The following is a 27,614-nucleotide window of genomic DNA, read 5'->3' on the forward strand; positions in this document are numbered from 1 at the left end:
AGACTTGTGCCCTAATGTCCCATAGTTTTAGTGGTAAATTATTCAAATGTGTTATTTAGTTATAAGGTAAAAAATTAAAAACAATTTAAAAAAAAACAATGATTTTTTTTTTTTTTAAATTAATTAACCCTTCTACTGTTTTTATAGGGATTCCACTGAAAGGCATCTGATCTAATGTTCTTTACTGTCAATTGAGTATGTCTCTGTTCAATAAAAAAAGAGTGTTTGACTTTTATGTTTAAAACATTTTTTAATGTTTAATACATCCTTTGACACTGAAAGCACCTGCTGTGTCTTGAAAAATGTCTTCACTGACAACAGAACAGGATAATAAGGATGTTGGAGCACAGAAAGGTTTCACTAGCAATGCAAAGTTCTTTACTAAAATGTGGTCAGTGTTGTTTTTTATATATATTTTATCTACTCATATTTTTTTCTAGAGAGTGAATATGATTGAACAACTTAAAAAAACTCATTTCCAATCTGACATTATTAAGCAGGCATAGAAAAACATGTCAATGTTGGGTATACAGTTGAAATAGACATGTAAAAAAAAATATCCCTACAGGACTTAAATCTCCTATGTAAGAGTGTCTTTTTTCTTGAAGTTTTGCTTTCCAGGTCAGTGCTGAGTTTCAAATTGTAATTCAGATGTTTTTTTTTGTTTTTTTGAATCCTTCAAGACACCTGATTCAAAGCTTGTGCACAAATATATTCTTCCGTTTGTCTTGATGATCCATTTGTGATTGCTCTTCACGTCTGGAAGCTTCTAAAGAATCAATATTTCTCTTTCCCTGTGTGTGACATGTATACACTGCTAAAGACAGCAGCTCATAGAAGCCCCTCACTTGGCGCAAAGTGACTGGGGGGCAGAATTCAAATGCACCAGACTGCGACTGCTGGGGATATTGACCAGCAGTAATCACACAAACAACAACAGGTAGCGGGGCCTGAATCCAAGGCATGTTTAATTCATGCCAGGTGCAGCACAGTACACCGACTGTACTTCATTTGTGTTCATACCGCACGTATTTGCTTCTCTGCAGTGATGGGAGTCAGTCATGTTGTGTTTGTTTGTGTCTGATGTTGGCTGTTTTGTTTGTGTGGCACACATACACAAATGAGAGACCCCAGGAAGTGATGATGTCCCTGCATACAGCTACATTCTCAGTTCATTACCCTGCATGTACAAATAATTAGTTTAAAACGGGAGTGAGAGCTTGGGTTTCAATAACCATCTGCCAGGTGCATTCTCTACCAAAATAATAGAGGCAATTATTATTTTTTCTTCAGATTTTCATATTATCTAGGCAAAAGTAACAATAATTACTTTTAAATGATCATTTTACAGCTATAAAAAAGATTTCCTAATATTTTTCATTGTGCAATCTTCATGTAGACATTTGTATTTTTTTCTTCTCATCTATTGTTTTTATTCTTTTATTAAATAAAAGGAATAATTTCACATATGAAAGAAAGAAAAGGGGGATTTTACAAGAAAAAAAGCAAAACTAGAAATGAATCCAGAAAATAATTGTTAAAGTTATTCCAACAGAGTCCTTTTTTCCTATTTAGAAGAAAATCCTTTTCTAATTTGTTTTCAGTGGAGAATTTGCAGTGAGCTTGTGTCTGTAATGTAGCAGCACTACTGGCAAGCTAGATGTGGAAGCATTGTTGAATCCATTAAAGCGTATTAATGCAATGTCATGCTTGACTGAACCTGATAGTGACTTGAGTTCAAACTCAGGGGCAGACAACTTGAGAGACATCCATCTCCCTTTCTCTCTCTCCTTTACTCTCCAGATGCACACATGGTGCTGCTCTGTTCATGAAAAACAAAACAGTGGTCATTGGAATAACTTTAAACTGACAAAAGTACTGATAAATACGTAATTAACCAATGAAAATCAAACGTTATTTTTGGAATAGTTATTTTAACAGGATCATATAAAAGGAAGACAAATGGATCATTACCAGAAAAAAAAATAATGGTAATTAACATCTCTAGAACCACATAAAAAGAAGCAGGGCTGTGTAAGAGATTAAAAAGATGCATGCCAAAAAAAGAATACTGTCCCTACTGTGATATGGTCTTGGCTGCTTTGCTACATCTGGCACAGGGTGTCCTGAGTCTCTGTTACTACAGTAAGATCATCAAAGCATTCTGGAGAGAAATGTTCTGGCTTGTTTCAGAAACCTTGGTCTCATTCACAAGTTATGGGTCTTCCAACAGCTAAGAACACCCAAGCGTGTCTAAGAGAAAAACATTGTGCCATTCTGGAAAGGCTGTCGGTGAGCCTTAATCTAAATCCTACTGAACCTTTGTGAAAAGAGCTGACCGTGCTGTCTGGACAACCTTCAACATGAGGTGACGGCAGCCATTTACTTTCTAGAAGTGCACCAATAATCCCTATTGACAGGTGAAAAAAGTATTTGTTGGCAGGCATTGCCTCAAATAGTTGTGCAACAAAATATTTAGCATAGCATCATCTTTGTCCAATATGAATTGGAAATTATGCTGAACAATAATTTGTAAGGGCTGTTTGAATATTAGGCATTTTTATATGCATAGACATATGTTAGGTTTAGAGTATTTCAGTGATCATTGTGGGTTTGTCAATCATTTAAACAGTGGTATCAATTTTTTTCTCCACATATGATAAATATAAAACACTGACAGTGAGGCAAACAAGTATTTGTCAGTCACTGATACTGCAAGTTGTTCCACTTAAAGAGATGAGTTTGGTCTGTAATGTTCATCATAGATACTCAACTGTGAGAGGCGGAATGTATAGAAACCAGGAAATGTATTAAGCAAGGGTTAATGGCCGACGAAGTGTACGTTTATTACTTTTTAACGCACGCCGTGGAAGCCTGAACCGTCCGATGCGAAGCGCTTCTAAGAAGTACAAGTAATATACAAGAAAAGTAATATTAGGAACCCCAAATGATAAAAATATCAAAAACAATAGCAAATGTTTTTGGTTATTTTTTGTGACATATTTTAATTGTAGCTTACAAAAACAACAAAAAATCTAAATCTTCTTCATTGACAAATCTGATTGTTGAGTTTCACAACAAAAAGCTTTGTGAGTATTTATTAAATTTCACACTGAAAAAAGAAGGGCCCACTTCTCTCAAAGACAACATTTCCAATCAATCAAAGAAAACGACTAAGCTGCTGTTTTTTGTTTCAATTGTCATCGTCTCTCTTTCACTTTTGTTTCATTCTTGCTTTTTTTGAACTCTCATTTCACTACTCGTCTCACTTCTTTTGAAATTATTTTTGATGCTTTCTATGGAAGAGAGAAGGTTGACAGTTTAATATGAACACACAGTTGACTATAACCAGCAAACAAGGGACACACCGACAGGGACTGGTGCATTGCCAAGTAATGAACTTTAATTACAGCCAGCCCTAAGCACACAGGGGAAGTTAACAAGCTGTCTGCCAGTATTTGCCTTTTAGAAGCCTTGCTGGGGAACTCTGGCACGTGATGAATGTTTTATTAAAACACACAATGCTCAAATATATCTCTTCTTTCATTTTTTATTTCATGAACACTATACAATTATAGCTCTCTTCAAAATGATGCAATCTAACACATGACATAATCTAATGCTCATTACCAAAGGGATGAGTTACTTTTCTATCAGTGGGGGGAAGAGGGTTTCTGTATTTTTAGTTCGATCCCAGTAATGGGACGTCCATTCAAAAGACAAAGTTTTGGGCTGTAGTGCTTGTTTTCACCTTTTTTCTCTTTTTCTAAAACAGTTTTTTTCTATGATTTTTTTGATAGGTTGCGCCAGCTATCAGAATTGTCTAAAAAAAAAAAAGTTAAGCAAAATGACAATATATAGTTAAGTCATTTATGATTGCTTCTGAACGTGTGGATGCATAACGCAGTCATCCTTCAGACACCAAATCACAGAGCATGTTGCCAAACCATCTTGCTGTGTTTTGATTTATGACAAATGAAAAAATGTGTCTTTGATCTTAGCAACTTTAACTTGTTGTCAGTCACTCATCAGGGGGGGGGGGGGGGGTCTCCTGGCTGCATGACTACTCTCGTTAAAGTGATCAAATACAGTAAAACTTCACACGAGATGAGAGAAAGCAGAGATGAGAGGCACGGCTGATCTGCATCTGTGTTTAAAAAGGCAAATGAACCAAGTGATCCGGCAAGGAGAAAATTACAAATCATCCACGCAAGTTCTTGCAAATACAAAAATAAGATCTGCTTCTTCTTCTCCATTGGAAAAAAAATGTAATTACAGATAGATAACACTCTTGCTCCATGAAATCCTGAAGACATCCTTAACCACTAAAAACAGCAGCATATCTGTTTGGTTTTCGATTTGTCTTGTTTCGTTTTGTAGCTGAACCTGTGTCGGTCACCGGGGAAAGGTTCCGGGCTTTAGCCATCACAATGTAAAGGCACATTATTCAGCAAAGCTAGGAAATGACTGGCTTTTGGATGTCAGCTCTGTTATCGTATTTTTGCTTTTTCATTGTACCAAACAGCAAAGCAAAGGACAGAGTCTGTTTAAGAACTTTGATAGAGTGGTAGCTAAGCACAATCGCTATGTTTTTGATATCCTTTCTGGAAAATAGGGGTCCCTTCCTCTATCTTATATGTTGACTGTGTTGCTGCAGTCCTAGATTACTGATAAATACTACACAGTGGCAGCTTTGCTTGACTGTAGGAAAGAGAAAGTGATGCAGTGTCAGATTTTCAATATGTCTGCAGTAAAGTACTGCAAAATATCATCAAACATTACTGTTTTTGAACAAAAGGCTGTGTTAAAAAGAAAAAAATAAACATGTTAGGGAACATACAAAAAGGAAAAACAAGATGTTTTAAGGGAAAGAAAATGGAGCATTAAATAATCATGGACTGTGTTTTTCAAGATGGAATAATGGAGGGCTTCTACTACTCATCAAGAATTACAGGGAAGTATCCTAATTGCCTTAATCTGCTTGTGCTTTAGGACAATTTTAAAAAAGGAAATATAAAAAAGAGGCCCAATAACCTTCCTTAAAAATTTTAAAGTGAAACAAACAATTGAGATGCTGTGAAATGCCTTCACAGCATTTAAAAGTGGTTTTCTCATTTTTCCAGTTTAGCCTTTAACACCATAGATGTTGCTGGTGACACCCGGACAACGCGCTCTTTGGCATACAGTAACTCACTGACCGTTTATCCTGTCAATGTGAATCCGCATTCTATTGTTAAGAAAAGCGGCTTTTCGGGTTTACACCAACATGTAAATAGCTTTTTAAATTATACCACCTTGTTGTTTGCATTTACGCTACATTATTTTTTTTCTTGTCTTTTAGAGTATTCTTAGTCAATTTTTCCCTCTGATGTCAGTTGCTATGGTAACGAACAAATTTCCTACGTGTGGGATCAATAAATTAAGTCTGATTCTGATAACTCATCGTTACGAAAAGTGCTGCAAAACGCCACAGCATCAGCTGATTTTCGTTGATAGTGGAAGCAGTTCAATACTGTGAAGGGTTGCATATCAGTGCAAGGTTGCTTTTCTCCACTTCAGATCCTGCTGGAATTACGTTAATTGAGTAAATAATTGAAGGGTTACAGTATTTGCAAGAACATCAACACTGGAACAAAAGCTCCTGTGTTAAAGGGTTATGGTGAACATCTATTTTCCTTGGTGTCCTGACAGGTGTATTTGAGTAGAGACTTTGACTCATCCCATGGGGGAGCGCTGATCTGCAGACACAGACACACGCAGGGACCATTTGGTGGTTTAACCCCCTAAACCCAACAACTCAATGCTTAGTATCTTGCAGCGAAGCACTGGGTCCCATTTTCAGAATATTCGGTATAACCTTCCAGTCTCAGGGTGGGCACTCGTCCACAACGTCACCTCAAACTTATTCTGATCAACCCGTGAACCAATGTAGCACTGCTGGATTTATCTTTCATTTGATGACTTTTGGAGTTTTATTTGTTTTCCAAGTCTTGCTTCATTTATTTTATTTTGTAAATATTTATGAACATTTAAGAAATGCAAAACCAGTGAAGCATTCTTGGCAGCTAATGGAATGCCAGTTAGTATATGGACCAAAAGGTCAGACTCTGCTTTATTCAAGCTCCATCTGTGCAAGAAAACGATTTACCATTTGAACTTGTTAAATAGTAGGCAGAAATGTAAATACATTTGAGCTAACTGGCTCTTCTATGTAACTGTTGTCAGCTGTCAGTAAAAGGAGTTCATCCAGCGACATGAAGCATGTTTTACATCTTTCTGACATGCATTACAGCTCAGATAAAGCCGGTAAGGCTTCAAAGAACGAGCCAAAGGTGTCACAGGCCAGAGGAGTGGAACCAAACTCAACTTCCCAGCTCTTTGATCATAAAGGCCAAGAGCCTCGTTTGGAAGGGGTGAAATGCATCTTAAAAATATGTTATTTTACCTTTTTTTTTTTTTAAGCGCAAATATGCATCCCATAATTTAGGACTTGGTACTTTTTTATGTTTATACATCAAAGACTTCCCACTGTTCCATAAATGTAAATGGATTCTAAGAATGTATGTATTTTTCACAACAATTGTTTTCAGACTACCTTGCTGTCTTCCTAGAGTCGGGTTAGAGAATTGTAAATAAGATATCAGAATGCTAATACTTGATAATCTGACTGATTATTCCTGCAGCATCAGCTCTGAATTACAGTGTGTGTCAACTGCTAAGAATATGTGTTTTTTTGGGGCTCGGATGAAAACCAATGATAGTTTTTAGAGGGAGGACAGAGGAGCAGAGAGGGATGGGGAAATTGCGTGCACACAGCTAGGCAGCAGGGAGAAATTGTTAGCTGTTACAATTGCGACTGTAGCTACAGGAAAGAGGAGTGGACAGGGTTTGATCATCAGAGCAGATTGAGATCTTCAGTTACACCAGCAAAGAAGAGCATTCCACTCTTGTTTAAAGCCCATCGTGATGTCTTTTTTTTTTTTTGGTCATTGCCTTTCTTGGCATCATTTTGCTGCAAGGATCTTCTTGCCTTCTCCTTTTATCCTTATTTATTTGTAAAAGGTTTTGTTCAGGGACGTTCCTTGTCATTCTTCCGCTCGCCCCATAAAACACACTGTCATGACTGACTGGCCACGCTCCAAACTCATTACCGATTGGCTGACAGAGCGGGTCGCTTGGTTCTGCTCCGCTGTGTTGACTCCTGTTTGCCAGACATTGCAGGCTCAGGAAACTTTAAATGCAGCGGCGGCTCTCCCCTCAGCCTCACACTCAAGGTCACATGAATATGGATTTGGCCTCTCATTCCAGTGCACTGACGATGAAGTCTAAGATCCACTCAGAGGGTTTATAATTCAGAAGACAGGTCTGATTTTGGCATGTGGGCGTCACTCTCCCCCAGTCTTCATGGTGTTATGTGTGGAGGAAAAAAAAAAGATGGACAGGACTTCTACTGAAGCTGAGAGCTGAGTCAGAGACCAGGAGGACAAGAATAGATGATGATGAAGGGAGAAACACGGGATGGGGAGTTGGGTGGATGGAAGGTGATTTCAGGTCCAGAAGCTTGAAATGGCACAAAAAAAATTCTATTGAGTTTTTGTTGATGAGCCATATCCATTTTAACACAGAGCAACCTGCACGCCACGGCCTGATGTGGGGATTCTGTCGTCAATGGTGTGTGTACACAAAGGTGTTTGTGTGGATGCTGACCCTTTTTGTGTGCTTGTTGCATGTGCATTTGTTTTGCATGCCCTTATTGCAGCTAGAGCGCCCATTACTTTCTGAGTACTTTTTGTTTTTGCTTCTCAATGATTGTCACTGCTGTCACTAGACGCTTGCTTCTCCTTGTAATTTCATCTGAATTCTGATTAACCTCTTTGCCCTTCATTCATTTTACTAGTCAGTCACACAGCTCCACCTTCTCACTCTCCATTCTCATTGTTGTAATCACAGCTTTGCCTCTGTTTTATTCACTCACAGAAAACAACAAGCCACCATTACAAAGGTCTTGCTCTCGACAGAATGTAAATGCCAGCTTGGCAGCGGCGGGGAAAGCTTCGTCGGCCAAGGAGTCCCGTAACGAGTCTGAGGGCCATCCATCTGCCGCCAAGTCTCAGGCATCCTCGTCTATAGAGTCAGGTCGCAGGAACAGGAACCCTCCAGGTCAAAACTACGGTCTGGAAAGGGAGAGGGTGGTGGAAAGGGAGACGCTTAAAGGGACCAAGAAAGAGGTGGAGGTGGAAGCAGAAGCCCTCCAGCCTTCCTCCTCTGCAGTCAGCAGCTTCAACGCCAATGGAGAATCAGATGTTGAGGCTCTTCTGGCCAAACTCAGAGCCTTGTAAGATTTGTATTTTCTAATATTGACAAATTATCTGCAACATAGATCATTATTGCTCACTCATCTTAACATGTGACCAAAAAAAAACGGTTCCAATAGACTTTCTAAGGAGGCAACATTATTTATAGAAGTTACTTGTCAGGTAGAACAGATGATTGTGGTGACAAAATTAATAAAATAAAATAAATACTTTGACTGAAATATTTGATGATACTACTATCAAAAAACGTCTGTAAAATGAAAAAAAAAGCTGATCGCTCACAATTTTAAACTTTTTCAGAAAGTTTTTTTCCTATAGCTCTGCCTTTATTTACACAGATATGATTATTGAAATGAAAAAGTTGTCAGATTTACTAGAATCTGCTTCTGCACTCCATAAAGATTGGTTTGACCAGGTGTTCCACTCCTTGCTATGCCAATTTGTTTTTTTAAAGAAAACCAAATATAACTTTATCAAGTCTTTTTATAATCCTCACTCTTTAATTTTGTTTTCTAATCCTATACCCGTATTTTTCTGAAATATTTTCATTTAATGTTATTGGAATTTTCTCATTTTAATCTGGCATGTGCATCTATTACTTTTTATTATAGATCATCTTTATTTGTATTCCCGTTTATTACTTAATCCGTATAATCTATTCATGGAATAAATTTAATAGTTAGGACACTGACCCAACTTTAAAAAAATCAATTACAAACTAAACTTTGAACGGTATAATTAACTTACCATTTGATTATGCTGTCACAATTCTAAATGCTAAACAGATCTGACTATTTAGTGGCTGTAATACTTTGCAAAATCAACCTACAGAGTTAGGAACAAAAAGTCTAGAATTCAACTCTAAAACAGAAGCTAATTTAGCTAATTTAATCCAATTAATGTTAAGAATTGTCTAGAAGACCATCTTAAATAAAGTCCTTGTGTTTCTATGTGTACCTTTTAATTGTATTTACAATAAAATCACATTCTCATTCACATTTTGTCTTTGCCATAATTCACTAAAGTCGTACGGTGTCTGCACTGTGGCTGTAGCCTGAGTGTTTTGTTGATTTTGTCGTCCAAATGCCAACTACAGTTGACATTCATTAGTAAACCACTAAAATCAGGAAGATTGTTACCAGTTGGCACCACAGTTCAATTAGTAAAGGTCTAAAATTCTGTTACCAAAGTCAGGAACTCCAGAGTCTTCTGATTATTTGTGAAATTCTTTAGTGAGTTGTTGGTTTTTCTTACCCCTTCCTAAGCCCTCCAGCTGTTTGTGCAGCTGATTGTCTTTTTCCTCTTCCCCTGAGTGTGTCAAGGAGTTGCTACACCTCACAAAATGGTTTGCAGTTAGGCAGGTGAGTGGACGTGCACTACAGTCTGGCTGTGTACAAACACAATAATCATTTTGGATCACAGAAATACTTACAAAGTGACTAAGTGTTGCTCAAAAAGTGCTGGGAGTTGTTTGTTGTAATGCAGGTTCAGGTTTTATTGAATTTGTGAGTGGATTTTCTAACAAAATGCTGCAGCACTGTGACTTCACTACATCAAAATGTTATCAGATGACTTGAAGCTTTTGAATAACACAATTGAACTTTAACCAGTCGCTTATATCCACTAAGGTAGGCATTACAGAGCACAGATTAGAGTTTATACCTGCTTTTAAAACCTAAATCAGTTTTGGACGAACAAACAAGGTGCTCAAAACCAGATGTCTCCGATAATCTGGGCAGAGACCGAAGCTGAAAACGAGGGGATGAAAAGCAGCACAACAGTTAACCCCCTGTCTGACGAGGTCTGCTGCCTGTGCCCTGGCAGCTGGTGAATTTATTCAGCAATGGGAGCAGCACAACTGTCCCCATCTGGAGTAGAGCCAAAGACAAACATCGACACAGCCATGCAAACAGCCGTCTGGAAGGACTGAGCATTTGCTAACTAAACTCCTCCAGAGGCCTTGATCCAGCTTTAGCTGCCTGCAGCACGTTTCAGTTTAAAACCAGAGCAAAGCTTCTCAGTCGAGATGCAACAACTATATAATAGGTTGCTGTGGAACACATGCTTTAAAAAAATAGCCACTTCGTCATCCCCCAAACCCCTTTATTAATCTTCATTTAAAGTGGCCATTCTGTTTGTTGATTAATGTAGTACATTTTATGTCTTTTTTTTTATTGTAGATTGTAATTTGTTGCCATCTATGGTACTTTTAAAGTCCCACTCCAATCCTTTTTTATTCTATTGTAAAAGTGTTCCCAGTAGTTGTTTAATTATGATTATACCATTTAGCCAAAATAAAATAAAAAACCATCGTCTTTTAGGGCACGGTTTCTGCAGAAAGACAAGAGTTCATTAGAAATTCACCTTTCAGTTGTGGGTGGAACTGTTGGCTAGGAATAACCCTCCACTTATTTCCCATGATCCCTTTGTTTACATCTTCTCCCACTAAGCCTATAGCCCCTCACAACCCAAACCTAACATTAACGGTGAACAAAAATGGCGAGCAATATTGGTGCTATCCAGCTGTACACTTTTAAACCGGAATCCAGCTCAGACGAGGAAAACAAAGACAGACGTAGACCTATTTGTCTGCAAGTGAATGCATCGTAATGGAGCGGTAGAGAGAGCTTGTGGCCTGCCAATGTAGTTTATACATCACAACTACAAGATTTTTCAAACAGCATTTTTTGTCTGCCACGATTTGTCACCACGATTTGAGTAAAGAAATACTCGGAAACATGTCCTCTATTATTAGAAAAATACACAAGAACATGGTTGGAAAAAACACACAATTTTTATTGGACTGGGTATTTCAGAAAGTGTTAATGCTAGAAACAATGTTGAAAAGCACTTTTTAGTAACCCTAGTGCTATCCTAGGCATTTTAACATTGGGAGTTGGGTCATCTAGACCCACTAGACAGTGCGCTGAACCTTTTTTCTTCAATGATTTGTGATCTTCACTGGTATCCATGGATTACATGAAATCTTTCCACCTTCATCCACCTTTGTCATGGTAGGGAGAACACGTCAATGTAAGGGTGGGGTCATCTAAGATAGCACACCAAAACACCAAAAGTGTAGATGCAATGACAATAGGTTTGTTTTTGTTGTATTTGGCTAATTTTACTGTTTTCCAAACAGTGAGGCAACCTTGGAGACACCACACAATGCATTGATCTAGGAGGACACAACTGCCAGCCCAAAAGAAAAAAAAAAAGCTAGCTTCAAAGTGGCACTTTCTTGAAATAGTAATGCACAAAGGAAATGAAAAAGCTCTTTGTTAAATGATTCCCCACAACTCATTATGTTTGCCAATCAAGTAGCAACGCTGTTTTTCATTTTTTTTTTTTAAATGCCTCTCAACACAGCCCTGAAATCCCCCTGACATCACACTTGTCATCCAAACTGAAGCTAATTGATGTCAAACTAGACAAACCTAAGAAAACAGAATGGGAAAAGCTAAGAGGGTGTTCCGAGCATAAATAAAAAGAATGACATTCTATATTTATATTTCATAAGGTTTTATTCATTAAAAAGAAAATATTTAAAACATATAAATCTTCCTACCAATTTAGAATTGTGTTTTTCAATTGTAAAATTGTGTTAACTTACTTTCTTAAAGTATTTGGGATTGACTAAATATTTAGGTCCAATAATTTATATCCAATAATTTTATGACCCAAAGATGTCAATCTGAGCCCCCTCAGCAGCATTGCATTAAGATAGGGGTATGATTTAAGCAGTCAAAGGGACTGCGTGGGCTAAGGGCTACTTGAAGAAGTCACGGTCAAAGAGCAGTGTGCTGTGCTTAAGTTCTGCCAAACTACGAAAGAGCTGTGTATGAGCACAATGCAGAAACAATTTTGTTATCTGGGCCAAAGCTCGTTTAAAATAAACTGGCACAAATTGGAGAGCTGTGCTCCGGTCAGAGAAATCAAAATCTCCTTTTAAAACCACAAACCCGGGTCCCCTGACTACGAAGTGAGAAATGTCTAAATTGTTGTCAATGTGCAGTTTAAAAGCCGGCATCTACCAACACACTGGGGTGCCTTAGTGTGTTGTACAACAGCTTTCACATCTGGAATTGAAATATCGGTTCTGTAACAAACAGGTTATAAGGCAACATTGTTTCTGACTCCGACTAAAACGAGACTATGTGAAGGTTTGTCTCTTTTACCAAAACAATGGTGTAACTATTACAAAGTATTTATTAGTTTAAAAAAGGACCTTTTTGCCAAGATTAATTTCATGCACTTCAGTTATTTCAAAAACATAATTTCATTTTTTTTTTAAAGAAAAACAAGTATTTTTCCTGTTCTGGGTTACAGCACGGACGCATGTGGCTCACAGCGGCTATACAAGTGTCTTCAAGTGACTTAAAAAGTGGATTCAAAAAAAGAGAGCTGACCATGGCCCCTAAGAAAAAACCTAGGGATAACCTTTTTAACCCTTGTGCTATCCTAGGCACTTTAACATTGGGATTTGGGTCATTAAGACCCACTAGACAGTGCGCTGAACCTTTTTTCTGCAATGATTTGTGATCTTTACTGGTGTCCATGGATTACATGAAATCCTCTCCACCTTTATCCACCTTTGTCATGATAGGAATAACACGTCAATGTAAGGGTGGGGTCATAGGACAGCACAAGGGTTAAAAGAATATTTGACGAGATCCAAGCTACGTTGCATCATTTCATGGAGCGAGTGAACGATATCATAACATATTTTTAATAGAACATAAAAATAAAAAGAATGCTTACCGGTAATCAATTACTGACGATGGCTGAAATGAATGATTTCTAATAATATGACTTCATTTGCTTCAAAAATTGATTCATGATTTTTCCTTATTAAACATAATTTGCACATATTTTTTGAAACGTGAGCAATTTTTGCTATGAAGATTTTTGAAACAGTGTTATGTCTATTTTTCTGATATAGTAATATTTTTTAATCATATGCATGATTTTTATAATTAACATAATCTGCATATATTTTAGATAACTGATCTGCATTTGCGGTGTTGATTTCTAAAATAGTTATGTCTATTTTTACATTATAATTAAGTAATTCATCTTTGTCATATGCTTTATTGATATTTCAGGATTCTTAATTCTGTCTGATAAAAGCTAGGAACCGGATAATGATAAATCATCTAATAAAATGGTTACGGTAGAACACGGGGTGTGATTATATAAGTTCGCTTCCTTCCACTCCCTTTAAAGCAATATTTAATTTTATGTCTAATTATCCTAAGTTTGATTTTTCATTGTTTGAATGTATAACTGATGATTGTATTGTTTTTGTGAATTATTTTTACTTGATTGCTTGAAATAAACCATTTTAAATCAAATCAAAAACATATTTAGTTAGACACCAATTGTCCAAGTTCTCCCTCTTAAAAGATGAGAGGGGCCTGTGATTTTCATCATAGGTATGACAAGCTTCTATAAACTGGCAAACGTCGGCTTTTTGTGGTGTTGAAACCATCCCACTTTCACATGCTTGTGTTTCTTGTGCTCCCCTTTGGTTTGAATAAAGGTTTTTGAAATTTGCGAATGAGTGCATTTTTGTTTTATTTACACATTTTAATACCTCCTTCCAACTGCTTTTGCAAAAAAAAAGCTCATACAGGGAAATAACAAGCTTTAGGAAAAAACCCTGAAGACCAGGAGAGTCTGAGAATAAATCTGCACATCTGTTGAAAAGAAAAGCAAAACAAATCCTGCGTGGGAATGCGGGAAGATTTTTACAAAAGTGATGCGGAGCGCTCAGTGTAGTCTACATAGATTCATCAGAAGGTAGCGTTCCCTGTAATACCATGACAGAATGCAATGTAATATCCATGCAAAGTAACATCTGGATGAGCCACGGTCACAATCACTAAGTATATCTTGAAAAATAAAAAGGGGGAAATCTGATAAAAGAGAAACCTTTTCAACTGCTGATAATTGGAGCAGAAATATTCTGCTGTGGTTCTCTATCAGCATCAGAGCAAACACTGAACAGATGGAAGAAAGAATGGATTTTACTGAATATCAAATTGGGGATGCAACTGTCTTAGAGTAAGCTGGGTGACTAAAATTGAAAGGAGACTGGGTTCTTCAACGGAATAATGATCTAAAGCAGACAAAATCCATCATGAACACGAGCCGAGGCTTTTGGAGAAACCCTCCAAGTCCCCAGACATGAGAGCCACTAAAAATCTGACTGAGTTTTAAGAAGCCATACATGCAACACAGCTTGTTATGTCTTGAAGCCTTAACCAAGTGATTAAAATTCTTAAATCAATGGGAGAGAGATGAAGTCGGTTGCTGTTTTCCTTTTTCTAGTTCGGATTTATATAGCTTTTGCAAATGCGCTGCCTTGCATCAGTCTGGTGACAACTGAATGTGTGAATCTCGGTCTGCTTTTTTTTTTTTTTTTTAGGAATTTTACCAGCTTGGACCAGATTTCACATAAGTACAGTTACTGCTCTTAACGTGGTACAAGTGTGAAGCACAAGCTGACACATTCACAGATTTCAATACCTTGATGGTAGTACATCCTAAAAGATGCAGTCACATCCCTGTTTTTTATAACACTTCTGTCTGCTGTACAGCCCATCTGGAAATGTGAACATGAAAACCATAACTCTGACCAAAATCAAAATCTGTCAACTTTGTTGATAGATTTGAAACAATTCTCACTGGTTGTGTCTTACATGAGAGAAATGAAAGGTCAGGGCAAAGTCTGCAAATCAGAAAGTGACTTATAAATTGAAAACCAAAACCTTTATACAATGAAAGCAGGATGAATAACCCTTGTGCTATCTTAGATGACCCCACCCTTACATTGACGTGTTCTCTCTACCATGACAAAGGTGGAAAGATTTCATTTAATCCATGGACACCAGTGAAGATCACAAATCATTGAAGAAAAAAGGTTCAGAACTGTCTAGTGGGTCTAGATGACCCAACTCCCAATGTTGAAGTGCCTAGGATAGCGCAAGGGTTAAGGTGCAAAAACTTAATGTTAGGACTTTATGTGTACTGTCATTAGAATGATACCAGTAAGGTGACTGTATTTCAATTGTAATAAATTCATTTGAGAAAAATACACATACTTGCTAAGTTTTAGTGTTTCGATTTAGAACTTTTACAAATAATCCTTTTCAAAGATAATCACAGTGTTTTTGGGACCAAAACAGGGACATGTGTGACTCAAAAGTCGCAACGTTTAACAGATTGATGAAGCCATTGGTCTCTCTGGGAGTCTCTCATGTGTGAAAATGACTATAGACGCTGCAGACGGAGGGGAGTGGGAAAACACAAGGAGGGTAGGATGATTTTAAACGGCGGAAGGCTCCGTTACTCACAGGCCTCCGTTCCAGCCACATGGTTCATCTTTGTGCCTAATAAAGTGGAGCAAAACATATTGTGCAGCAGATTGCAATTTGGACATCTTTGAATGGGGATGAAGCCCAAAATGTATCTTAGTAATTGATGAGAAGGGAGAAGAAGAACAGATTTGTCACCATTTCTCTTCTCTAACAGTTAAAGGCTGAGAACTTTCCCACATATGGTATAACTGCTAGAACAGATCAGCTGTGAAATTTCCTGCTGCAGATGTTGCTCTGTGTTTTTAATCTGCTGCTAATGGTGTCCGTTAAAGTTGTAAAAACATGCTATGAAGTGTTTTATCTACTTATCACCCTCTAAATGTACTGACATGAAATTTTGGTTTCAGAATCACACAATCGGATCATTCTGGTGTTCCATTTTACACTTAGGAGGTTGCTCTTGTATTTATGTAAGGATATTTTTATAATTTTATTTTATAGTTTATAATGTAAATGGTATTCAGTACATTTTTTGAAAACAATAAAAAACTTGTGTAATTCTTTTTTTTTTACCAGATTTTTTTTTTCTCTACCAGATCCTCTAGCTGTTTCCTTTTGAGGATCATCTTTAGGTTTTTGTTAAATACCAACTTGAAAGAGAATGATTTTAGCTTGCTCACACTGAGACCTAATACTGTGAGGTGCATAATATTACAGAAGGCTGCTGGAGTCTAACACCAGTGGAAAGTTAAAGGGTTTGCAGCTGAAACAGAATCTTAAATGTCTGTTTGCTTCACGAACACTTTTTCTTTCTACAAAAAAAAAAAAAAAAGTTATTCCGAGCTTCTCGATGAACACTCGGCTGCATAACAGGCCTTTGTCCTTGAATGTTTGTTGTAGTCAAACAATGAACTTTGGTTGCTATCGTAAAATCATCAATAATGACTACTCTGCTATAACCAGACCACCATTGTGAATAATATTGGGTTATCAAGTCAGAAAACAGCTTCTTGACTGTTTTTCCTGCAGCCTTTTTCCTGCCTCTCAGGCATTGGTGTCTCTGTGTGAAGGAGCATGTGAATGCTGATTGTTGAGTACAGTATTTAGTTTGAAAACCTTGAAATCTGCATCCATTAAGTTTTTTTTTCTTGTGAGGAAAAGCTGGAAAACCAATCCAACCTTTGTGGTGTAAAAACTACTTTGATTTAAGTTCTTGTTTACTTCAGGAATGCTGTTAGTTCTAATGCAATCAGTCATTTTTTAAATCTTCATCATGTCATGGCAAGAGAAATTTTCAGAAACAAAGTTTCTGTTGAAAGTGTCAAATTTGATTAGACGAACTTTTTGGACACAACTGATAGCAGTGTTTACATTAACATGACACAACATGAATGTCAAAAATCCAAAGAACAGGTGGTTTGAAAGCTGCTGTGATTCCATCCACAGTTACCTTTTAAAAGAAAAACTAGCAGCTTCATAAAAGTGGAGGAGCACCCAAAATGCGGGCCTGCTGCGCGTCCTCTCTACTGTCCTCCTTTGGCCTCAGCAATGTTTCCATGCGCCTTTAACAATCGTCACTTTGACGCTCATTTGTTCGCAGGAAACGATGGCAGCCTTGACAAGCAAACATCTGGTCTCCACATGTCACAAGATTTCAACACAAAAGGCAAAGAAATCCTTCATGATTTCTCTTCTTTTGGCAAAGAGGAAAGACTGAAAGAAGGAGTTGTAATTGGCAAACGCTTTGTCTGCAATAAAAGCAAACATGTTATTCAAAACCAGACTTGGGGTTTTGAAAAAGCTCAGAATAACACTGACAGTTTCTTCAGTTGACTCAACAATCACGCTGGTAACAAGACAACACTCCAGAGGGAGAAACTATAGCGGGGAGGTTAAACATTGTGTAGTTGTCTTTCCTAAAAGCGTCTGTTTTGGTAGAAAATGGGAGTGGACTGAGCAAATCTTCATTTGCTGATCACCTCCTCCATCTGCAATTACTGCATCTGCTTTTGTCCTACCACTGGGAACTTTCTTTGAGATGGAAGACTCATTCAATGTTTTGTAAGTAAGCTCAAGTATATAGTCTGAACTGTTTCCACTCTTGTCTTTCTTGTAGTCTCTCTGTTTTTTTTTTTGTCTTTTTCCTTTCTTTTCAGCAGATCCCACTTGTAAAAAAAAATCACATCCTGCTGACAAGTGTTTCATAGCAACACCGCAGCGTTTTGGGAGGCACAACAAATGAGGAGGTTTGAAAAATGAGAGAACCCATAGAAAGGTAAGAGATTTCCTTCCTTGGTTTAAATCTAAAAAATGTTCTCTCATAGCCTTGTGCTGATAAAAAAATGAACAAAATGCACCCTTTAATAATTCAATAAATACCACACCTCTTAGTTCTCAGCTGTATTTGATGATTGGCAGCCCTGTGCAGAGCAAACAAAACACATTTAAGCAGATTTCATTTGTTTATTCTTAAGATTTTTATAAAAAAAGAACAACTTTTTCTAAAGAGGCTGATCTATCCAATGTGATCCCATCAGGTACCTTCATGGTTTTTTCTTGTTTGTTTTAGTTTCATCACTGGCAACCTGATGTCTCCATAACCATACATGATGCCTTCAAACAGGAGTACGCCTCAGTAGACAGCTTTTATTGGTCCTGGTGAGAGGATTTGCAGACTGCCACCTTCAGAGCGCGGAACTGTCAGTACAGATCAGGCCGCGTCTGTCAAGGAACCTCATAGAATCACTCTTTAGTGTCAATAAACTGCTCTCCGCATTGACTTTGGTATAATCACCAGTTTTGCCTGCTGATGTTGCTGACACATGCACTCATAGAAGCCACGAAACCACACAACAGCGGCTGCTGTGCGGCGTACGATGCTGTGTTTGTCACCCCTGCTGACTAGTCAGTCACAGGTGAAGTCTGCGTGGACATGTGCACTGACATGACAACTTTTTCCCTTTGACATCGCCAAAATAAAATAAGAAATTAGTGCAGTTTTAGGTTTTAAAGGATTTACGAACTTCACATTTGAATTCTCAGGACTACTAGAAAACATTCTTGTAACTGCTTTGTGGTTCATTCAAATCATCTGTTTGCTTATTTTTCATAGACCGCAGTTCAGAAAGAGGCACTTTTAGTGCCTGTTCTTCTTTTAGGCTCTTAAGACTAAAGATGTGCTGTTATTTTTTTCCCCCTCTGCTCTCTCCGAATTGAACTGCGAGGCTTCACCACAGACCATCATTACTCTGTGCCAGAACCTGACAAATCATTGCACAGCACACACTGAGTCACCTTGTTGTTGGGCTCTGATCCAGGAGCAGACAGTTATGGTGGTAAACCAACGCCCTAAAAAATGTCACTCAAGGACAAGCTGGATAATCACTGTTACTCATGTTTATTGAACAGATAGGAGCTGTATTAGTCGACAGGTTCATGTCTGTGACGAGGAGTGTTTGTTGGGGAGCAATAAAATCAGCAATAAATTCTTGCAAATTCAATAAATTCTTCCCACCTTCCTTAATATTCTTCCCTCATTTCTGCTCGCATTGCTTGCAGTGCTCTGTTGCCCTGTGATTTGTTTACCAGGGCCACCTCCATCTGTCACCGCAGGTGTTTTAGTGTTTCTTGTCTTTATTTCTTTGATCACTGCTGCATTACACCAGTGTAAATTTGTGCCCTTTTTCAGCTCTTTGTCTTTGTTGTTTCGTCTCACAGAGACTTGTTGATGTCTGCTGATGTTTTTGTCGTTAAAATGATAAAAGGCAGACGATTTTTCCCTCGCTGCTTTTCAAACACACAAAACACATATGTGGCACTCGAGCAAAATAGCACGACAGACACGGAATACCTTGCTTTTTGTCCCAAACCACTGATTTGTTCCCTCTTCAGTCAACTGAGGCATCATGCAGGCTGAGCTCTCTGGATGTTTATTCATGACAGTCACAAGAAATTAGCAGCTTTGGTTTAATCTTTTGCTGCACGTGTTGCAGCACATGACTTTTGTTGATTGCTCTCTTGATCATCCTCTCCCAGAATTGGGATTTAATATTTTTAACAAGCAGAATAGCAACACTGAAGAGATAAAGTTTGGAAAATCGTTCTTTTTGCTCAATAGAAAGAATCTATTCTTTACGTAGCAAAGGTTGGTGCTCCCTGGTTTAGGATGTCAAATGCTCTAAAATATGAAACGTTATATTTGAGCGAGGTGCTGACTTTCATCTGTCAGTGTTGTCTCACAGAAGCGCTGCAGAGCCATGGTTTGTGTAAAACGGCTAAATCGCGTCGTTGAATCCCCAAGGGCTGTGGCACAGAGCAGAGGCACAACTTTAAAAATACTCCGCACAGTTGTGCTTTGTTGGTGGCAGTGGCAGTGAGCACATCTGGCTTTGATCACCATGGTGATGATGGTGCAGGGAGTGACAGGGCATGCAGAGCAGTGGAGACAGTTTTCTCAGGGGAATCATTATCCTGTTTAGTAAGCTTAATGAGAGAAAAGGTGCTGCTCCTCAGCTAACTGCTGTCCTCGTGGAAAACAGATACTCGCACAAGTTAAGGTAAACAGTTTATATCCAAGGAGTGAATAAATCCCATATTTCAAAATCCTTGTTGACACAAACTCACATAATTACTCTTGCACATAAATACTCTGCCATTAAGGTCCTCAACACATTAGCACGTTATTAACACCGAAAACGTGAGAAATGTCACGAAAAGGTGTTAAAATGCTCTCATAAATACAATCTGATATTGGAAGTTTTACTCTTTTGGGCCAATCGCTCAATCAGATACACAGTTAAGGATATACAAAACAGCAAAAGGATAAACTGTTGTTGATAATAAAAGTGAGTTTGATAAACACAGAAAATGAGTCATTTTTATCAATATTCTTGGAAACCAACTACCCTTAATCAATAAGAAATTTATTTATTTATTTTTATTTATTTATTCGTTTATTTAACAGGGACAGTGCACATTAAAAGCATCACTGCTATGCGCCAGAATTAGCCCAAAGGCTATTTTTCATCCGTAGTCCCCGGACAGGTGTTAAAAATTGTCAACCTAAAAACCTAAAAACATCAATTAAATACATTAATTAAAAATATACATTTAATGCGTGGTAGATTTACATTTTGGAGCCATTTTGTCAGCTTTATGCTTAACCCTTGTGCTATCCTAAGCACTTTGACATTGGGAGTGGGGTCATCTACACCCCACAAGACTGCGCTGAACTTTTGTCTTCAATGATTTGTGATCTTTACTGGTGTCCATGGATTACATGAAATCCTCTCCACCTTTTTTCACCTTTGTCCTGGTAGGGAGAACACGTCAATGGTCATCTTGAACCCATAAGATAGCACAATGGTTAAAGCCATCTTGGTCAAACAGAAATCATGTCAAAAGGTTGAAACCAGACTGTAAGCATAGTTGTTTTTGATGTTAAACTGCACTAATTTACACGTTGTGTAACAAGACACCTATCTGGTATCTGGGCACTCCTTGGTTTAGTTGTTTTAAAAGAAACAACTAAACCAAATTCAAATTCAATACAATCTATTGGATTAATGTTTGCCAAATAAAGATCTAGATGTATCCACACTGCAGTACCATTACTCGTAATTAATCGTAACGAGCCAACTCCCATTAAAACAAATACACACACTGGTTGATTACCAAAGCCTAATGGTGAAGTCTCCTATGAAAAGTGGAGCACCCAAGTTGATCTTTTGCTCAATGCCCCTTCCTTGACTGATGCACACAAGTAGAGAAAAACGACGTCAGAGTCTCAGTCCAGCTGCAAACGTTGGAAAACCTTTGGGGGTCACTGCCGCACCAGGAGCTCATGCTGCCCAGCTTGATTTTTGTTTAAATCTGTCCAGCTTGGAGAAGTTATTCATGGAATTTCTTGGCTCCAACCAGGACAGTGAAGACATTCTCTACTATCTTGAATCAACTGTCCAGTCTTCTTACCTAAGTAAACATTAGAAGGGGGACCTCCACTGTAAATTTGGATTGTTTCCCAAGCCTGTGCACCTTAGTACCTGTAACCACTCGGGTCAGATCATGAGAACAAACACCCAACAAATTAGGATTTTACTATAATAATTCCCCGACTTAGTACAATGGAAAGAGTGCATCCTTCAAAAGTTGCAATAAATCCCTGAAGTATTTGCTCTTGATGACTGAATTAAAAGATGAAAACACCCTTTAAAGATTGACCTAGGCCTACTCCTTCCAGTAAGAGAAAGACAGTCCACAAGCATCTCAGAGAGCTACTTGATCTTGTAATTGTTTGGGTGTAACAAAGCCCAATTGCATCATCTATAGGATTGGTAAAAGAATGTATCTGCCTTTCTGAACATTGAGAGGGCAATTGCAGCCCTCGGTGGAGCTAGAAGGTTTTCAGTTGTGAATATAGAATTAGTTATTGTCAGGGTGAGATGGCTGAAGGAAACAGGACCTAGAAAACCTCTGTGTGTTTCTTCTTGGCATTTGACTTTAAAAGAATGCTACAGGGTGTCTTTAACACTCCAAGTACTCTCCGATACCTACAAAACTTAAAGGAGAGATGCTTTGACGACATCCATCGAAATAAAAAAAGGTTTTCTTTTTGGATGGTTTGATTGTGTTCTCAGAGACATTAGCAGAATATGAGATCAGACTAAAAAATAAAGTTTTTTTAAAAAAACACATACTTTCTCCCAAAAAAATGTCACTTTTTAAAAACATCAGTAAAGTTCTTTGGGTGTGTTGAGTACACTTTCCCAAAGATCCAGGGAAAAAATACTTAGCTCTAAAAGTAGACAGAATTCTTAAAATTAGAGAAGCTAAAATGTTCTTTAAGCTTCACTGGATTACATTCAGTGTTTTCTGAAAAAAATGCCTCTTTAATGCGCAGAAAGAGCCATATCGCAAAATGTGTTTGAAGATTCTATTTTGTCCAGGTGATGTCTTGAAATTGAGTCATGGCATCTGGATTTATTGTCTTCTCCTCTTGAAACTTGTTTCCACTGATTTAAATACCTTGATTAGTCTAGTGACTAATTCAGGACACACCTAGCACAGAGATTTTGCTTCTTCTTTGCAGCTTTTTTATCTGTGGAGGACAAGGTAGAATCCGAACCCCAAAAAGAACTAGGAAGAAAAATGAAAACCAGGAGCAGACTGAACAAAAAGGAAATAAATGGAAATAAAAGTTAAAGTATCTAAAAGAGAATGAATGGAGGGATGAAGATGAACTTTGTGTTGAGAAATGAAAGAGACATTCCACCATGTAAAGAGATCTTAACATTCAAACACAGATGTTGGAAACCCTTACATGTACCGACTCCTGATACACAAAGTTCAAAGACTCAATAATTTGAATTAGATTTCTTCGTTACACGCCAATTCTTTAGTTCATGTTCTGCATGACATTCCAGAGCCTGACTTTACATCAACCACAAATGAACCTGGGGCTCGCTCAACCAGAGCCCATGGTCAGTAGTGCAAACTCTGTTGTTAGACCTATCTCAATTGTTGCAGAATTTGAGTCAGTAGGTTTGAGGCGCTCTAATAGAGAAACATTTGTCTCAAAAAATTCACTGGAGAGCCATTGACCTTGGCAGTTAGTTTATATTTTTCCAAAAATTGGGCCTTTCATTCTGCAAAGGTGTGCTTTCACCTTCATAATGCCCCAGTTGGCCACTTGTGCGTGAAGGTGCTCGTGCATTTAGAGGGGGAGGGTGTAATCCAAAGTTACTGGGCCAAAGTTACTGACTGCCCTTGAATGCAGCAAGTTGGACAAATGTCGTTTATTGTGATGGCCCATAGAGGATGTTTTAACTGCAGACAAAATTGGTCGATAAATATATTTTTAAGCATTAGCATTCTTGGAAAAAATTTGAACTGAGAAATGAGCTATTCCTTCCTTTTTGAAAGGAAAAGCACCAAATTCACTCTTCTGGTTTCTTTCTTTGTTTATTTCTGTATTACAGATTTTACTGTAATATAAATATTACAATATAAATCCTAATATAGTAATATACATATTACTGGAAGGAAACAGACACACAAAATGTGCAAAGCTACATTTATCATCTGCAGATATTTATGTGGATTCATAAGTTTAAAAATTTAGTTAACTGTTGAATAAAGATTGACATGGTTTTATATAATGTTACTTAGCAAAACTTATTTTAGCACCTCCAACCATTGTCATGTGACTTCCAGAGGTCTGAATCTTTAGAAAGGCCAGAAGCTTTGGTCCATACAGAACAGACTCTGAACAAATTTGACCAAGCAGCTTAACTATTTTTGTTCCTTTGAAGGAAAACGTCACTGGAGGGTTTGAAGAATGGTCACCAATACACCTTTAGATTAAACATTTCTCCAATGATAACAGTAACCGTTGAATGTTTTAACAAGGATGAAAAGAAGTTATATCAAATTATTTGGCCTTCACAGATGTTGAAACCTCAACACTTACTTATTGGATAACAACCTTCTAGAAAATCCTCAAAACACCATGTTAATGATGGAGCTTTCAACATTATTGCTCTATGACTCCACTACTTGTACAGTCACTGTCAAACATATTCTACAGCACACTGATGTTTGCCTTGCCAGTCTCTGATGGTGACTCCTAGCTGAGACGGTTTTATGTAGGACTTTCCTTTAATTTGTCACCCGTCTGTATGTATCTGTGTATTCTGGAAGGAGTCATGGAGGGTGGAGGAGGTGACGTGTTCCTGCGTTTAGCTTCTAGCTCCTTTTTCATGTTGGCATTGGTCCTGGCCTGCCACAGTGCTGAAGCCGTGCTTCAAACAGAGCAGCCTCTCATTAGAGTGCCAGGGAAAAGTGACGGCTTCAGGGAGCGCAGCCAGCTTTGCCGTCAAAAACGCATTTGTTATGAACGCACATGACAACATGACACGGCTACTGCAGAACAACCTGACCGTCAGTTTTAATTCTGATTTCTTATCATCAATCATCCAAGAACCTCTTATGGGGTTGTTGTGCTCTTTTACAATGTGTAGTCTTACAAAAAGTCAAAACAATAAAGCACAATTGAATCTGACCTTAAAAAGAAAAAATTATTGGTTTAATACTCTTTAAAGTCCAACTCATCTTTTTATCTATTTTCAAATCATTCCCAGCGGTCTTTTGATTATGATTACGCTTGGGTGACCCCTGATGGGATGTGCCGAAAAAAGGCTGTCTTTAGCCAAAATCAAAAAACCTGTGTTGTTTTTTTTTGAAAATCTTCTGCAAAGCTTCAGGAGTTCATCAGAAATTCGCCTCTGAGCTGTGGGCGGGATTGGTGGTGCGGGATAAGCCTCCGCTTATTTCCCATCATTCCTTTGTTTACACTCTCTATTGCTAGCTTAAAACCCCAACTTGACATTACCGGTGCAACAAAAAAGGGAATCAAAATCGGAGATATCAAGCCGTACAGTTTGGAGCCAGATGCTAGCTCGGACGAGGAAAACAGAGACGAAAATGGATCTTTTTGCTTGTTAGAGCTTGTTGCCTGCCTATAGCAGTTTCTACATCATGTTAAAAAAAATAACACCAAAAATATGATTGTCATTGGAGTGGGTCTTTTAAACTAAATAGTTTTCCTATAAATAGCCTACAAAAAAAAACATTTGTTTAAATATAATTTCAAAATGACAATTGAAATCTATATTTTTATTCTGTTTCAGTTAAACTTGCCAAAATAAATAATTTGACATTTTGACTTAACGAGTTGCTTTACTTTCTCCGCTCTCTTGTTTATTTGATCTGCATTGGCACACATTCAAGTAACTTAAAAAAAAGGAAATGTTAACACCAACAGCTATGGACAGGAAAAGCAGCAACTCTGTTCAAGACAGGTAAGCAGATTATGAAGTTTGTCTCACTGAACTTTGTGTATGTGTAAGCCACAGGCTGTTAAGATGACTAGCAGTGCACTCTCAAAAAATGTTGGCAAAGAAATGAAAATTCAGTCTTTTTTTTTTTTTCTCCAGCTCTCATGTCTACAGAAACCTTCATGACTTCAAACCTTGTCTATGCAGTCACATACATTTGTTTTCTGGGTCACAGGATTTGCCAACATCTGCTAAAAAAGAAAGACTTGCAAATAAAAAAAGGAAAAAAGAAAATCTCTTCAACTGCTGACCCCTTGAGTTCAGACCTTTCTTCAGTGCCATTTCTTTCAAACTCCCAATTCACAACTCGTTCTATAAAGCTTTGGAGTACGGTTCAGCACAAGGCAAGCTTCTGTCTGTGTTCTGATACACATTTCACCTGATGCTGTTTGCAAATGTTGAAGAAATATATTCCATCTGTGACACATTTTGCACAATTTTGAAAGAAAGATTCCAAACATAGATCCTGACATTGTAGACATGTAATAATCTCTTCGTGCTTCAGTGAATCCAAAGCCGATCATAGGTTTCCCGTCCCGTGCACAGCAGAGCATGCTCGACTTCCTTTCTTTTTTCTTCATTTTTGTCATTGATGTGGAAGCCAGATGATCATCCGGCAGCCATGTCATCTAGTGATGTGATAGTCTGCCTTTGTTGGATCTGGAGTGAACCAAGTCGTACGTCTCGCTCTGTGTCAACACTCTCAATAACAGCTCGTATAATTTTGAAAATATTACCGAAGGGTTCCCCTGAGCTTATCTCTTCAGTTCACTCTGTTTGTAATGAATTCTTCAAGAACCATGGCTATAAACCCGCCTGTCCCCAATCACCACACACCCTTGCACACGTACACACCCACAAGGGCCTGTGATCAATAAAACTCATAAGTCTCTTCTTCCCACTGTGGGAGCTTCTGCTCCTTACCCACTGAGATTCGCTGAGCATCAGACAGACCAGACAAGCTCTTCCAACAGGAGCCTCCTGTCGCATACAAATCCTGACTCTGTCCTCTTCTGCTCTTGCCAGGCTGTGCCACATGCTCATTTTTTTCCCTCAAGGCCGGTATAACCACACAAATAGATGTTTACAGGAGTCATCAGAGGATGCTACCCTTGCAATCACTTTTTAAAGTGTATGTGGTCTTTGGCCTAAAGCTGGGGCCTTCTGATGTTACCTAATATTCACACGGGGGCCTCTGCTCTTATCTGCAGCCCCTCTCCAGATTGCAAGTTTTTAAGAGTCCTGCTTTCCTCCATATGGTGGTTTCAAGGAGGTTATCGGATAATCCACATGATGGGATTCCGAAAATAATGTGTCCACGGTGCGGTTATACAATTTTCTGAAATGTTGGTAACCATTCAATTCACTGGGGGGAAGGGATAATACTCTGTTCCTCATCACAGCTTCTGGACTTCCATTTGTTGTGGTTTTTTTAGGGTATAGATGCTTCAATCCCCATTTTTTTTCCACAGCAGGCTTGGAAAACTAAGCGTCTGTCTGTGTTCTGATACACCTGATGCTGTTTGCAAATGTTGATGAAATATAATCCTATGGCTTCCTAAAGTGCCACTAAAAGCTATAGTGACTTTTCATGTTTCATTTTGGATGAATAAGGGATAACACTTAGACTTCTAAAATGAAGCTTGTTTAAAAACAAAAGTAACTGTAGAGACAAATCAATTCACCAAGTTGCCACCTGGCAATCCAATTTTAAATAGTCTAAATATAAAATAAAATAAATAATATTACAGAATATTGCCTGATTTAAAATCTTAAATATCAACAGGTGGATGAAGATTACCACCATGATGGAATAATCGATGCATTTGGGCTCCTGCCTACATCACATTTACCTTAAAATTTCTCACTTTCTACACTAGAATAATTGCATGTAACTGTGTTTCAATATCTTGTAATAACCTCTGATTGCGAAAATGACAACAAGATCACGAACTGAACAACAAAAAAAGGACAATACTTAGAATCCGCAAATCCGTATCACAATCACCCAAGAATAAAGGAGGTCTTGGCCTTTCCAACTTCAGGCAATATTACTGGGCAGCAAATATACAGACGCTCCTTTA

General features: G+C 38.0%; 1 protein-coding gene across 5 annotated transcripts in view; it reads left to right on the top strand.

Moving 5' to 3' along the window:
- Window positions 1–9,313, top strand: part of diaph3 (diaphanous related formin 3) — a 125,168-nt gene extending 115,855 nt beyond the window's left edge. For all 5 annotated transcript variants that reach the window (XM_023953384.1, XM_023953386.1, XM_023953385.1 and 2 more), the window contains one exon: window positions 7,978–9,313. In XM_023953384.1, coding sequence (XP_023809152.1) covers window positions 7,978–8,339 — 362 coding nt within the window. In that variant the 3' untranslated portion in view covers window positions 8,340–9,313. The remainder of the gene's footprint in view (window positions 1–7,977) is intronic.
- Window positions 9,314–27,614: the final 18,301 nt, after the last annotated feature.

The sequence above is a fragment of the Oryzias latipes genome, chromosome 3 (genome assembly GCF_002234675.1).
Source record: "Oryzias latipes chromosome 3, ASM223467v1".
Taxonomy (NCBI): Eukaryota; Metazoa; Chordata; class Actinopteri; order Beloniformes; family Adrianichthyidae; genus Oryzias; species Oryzias latipes.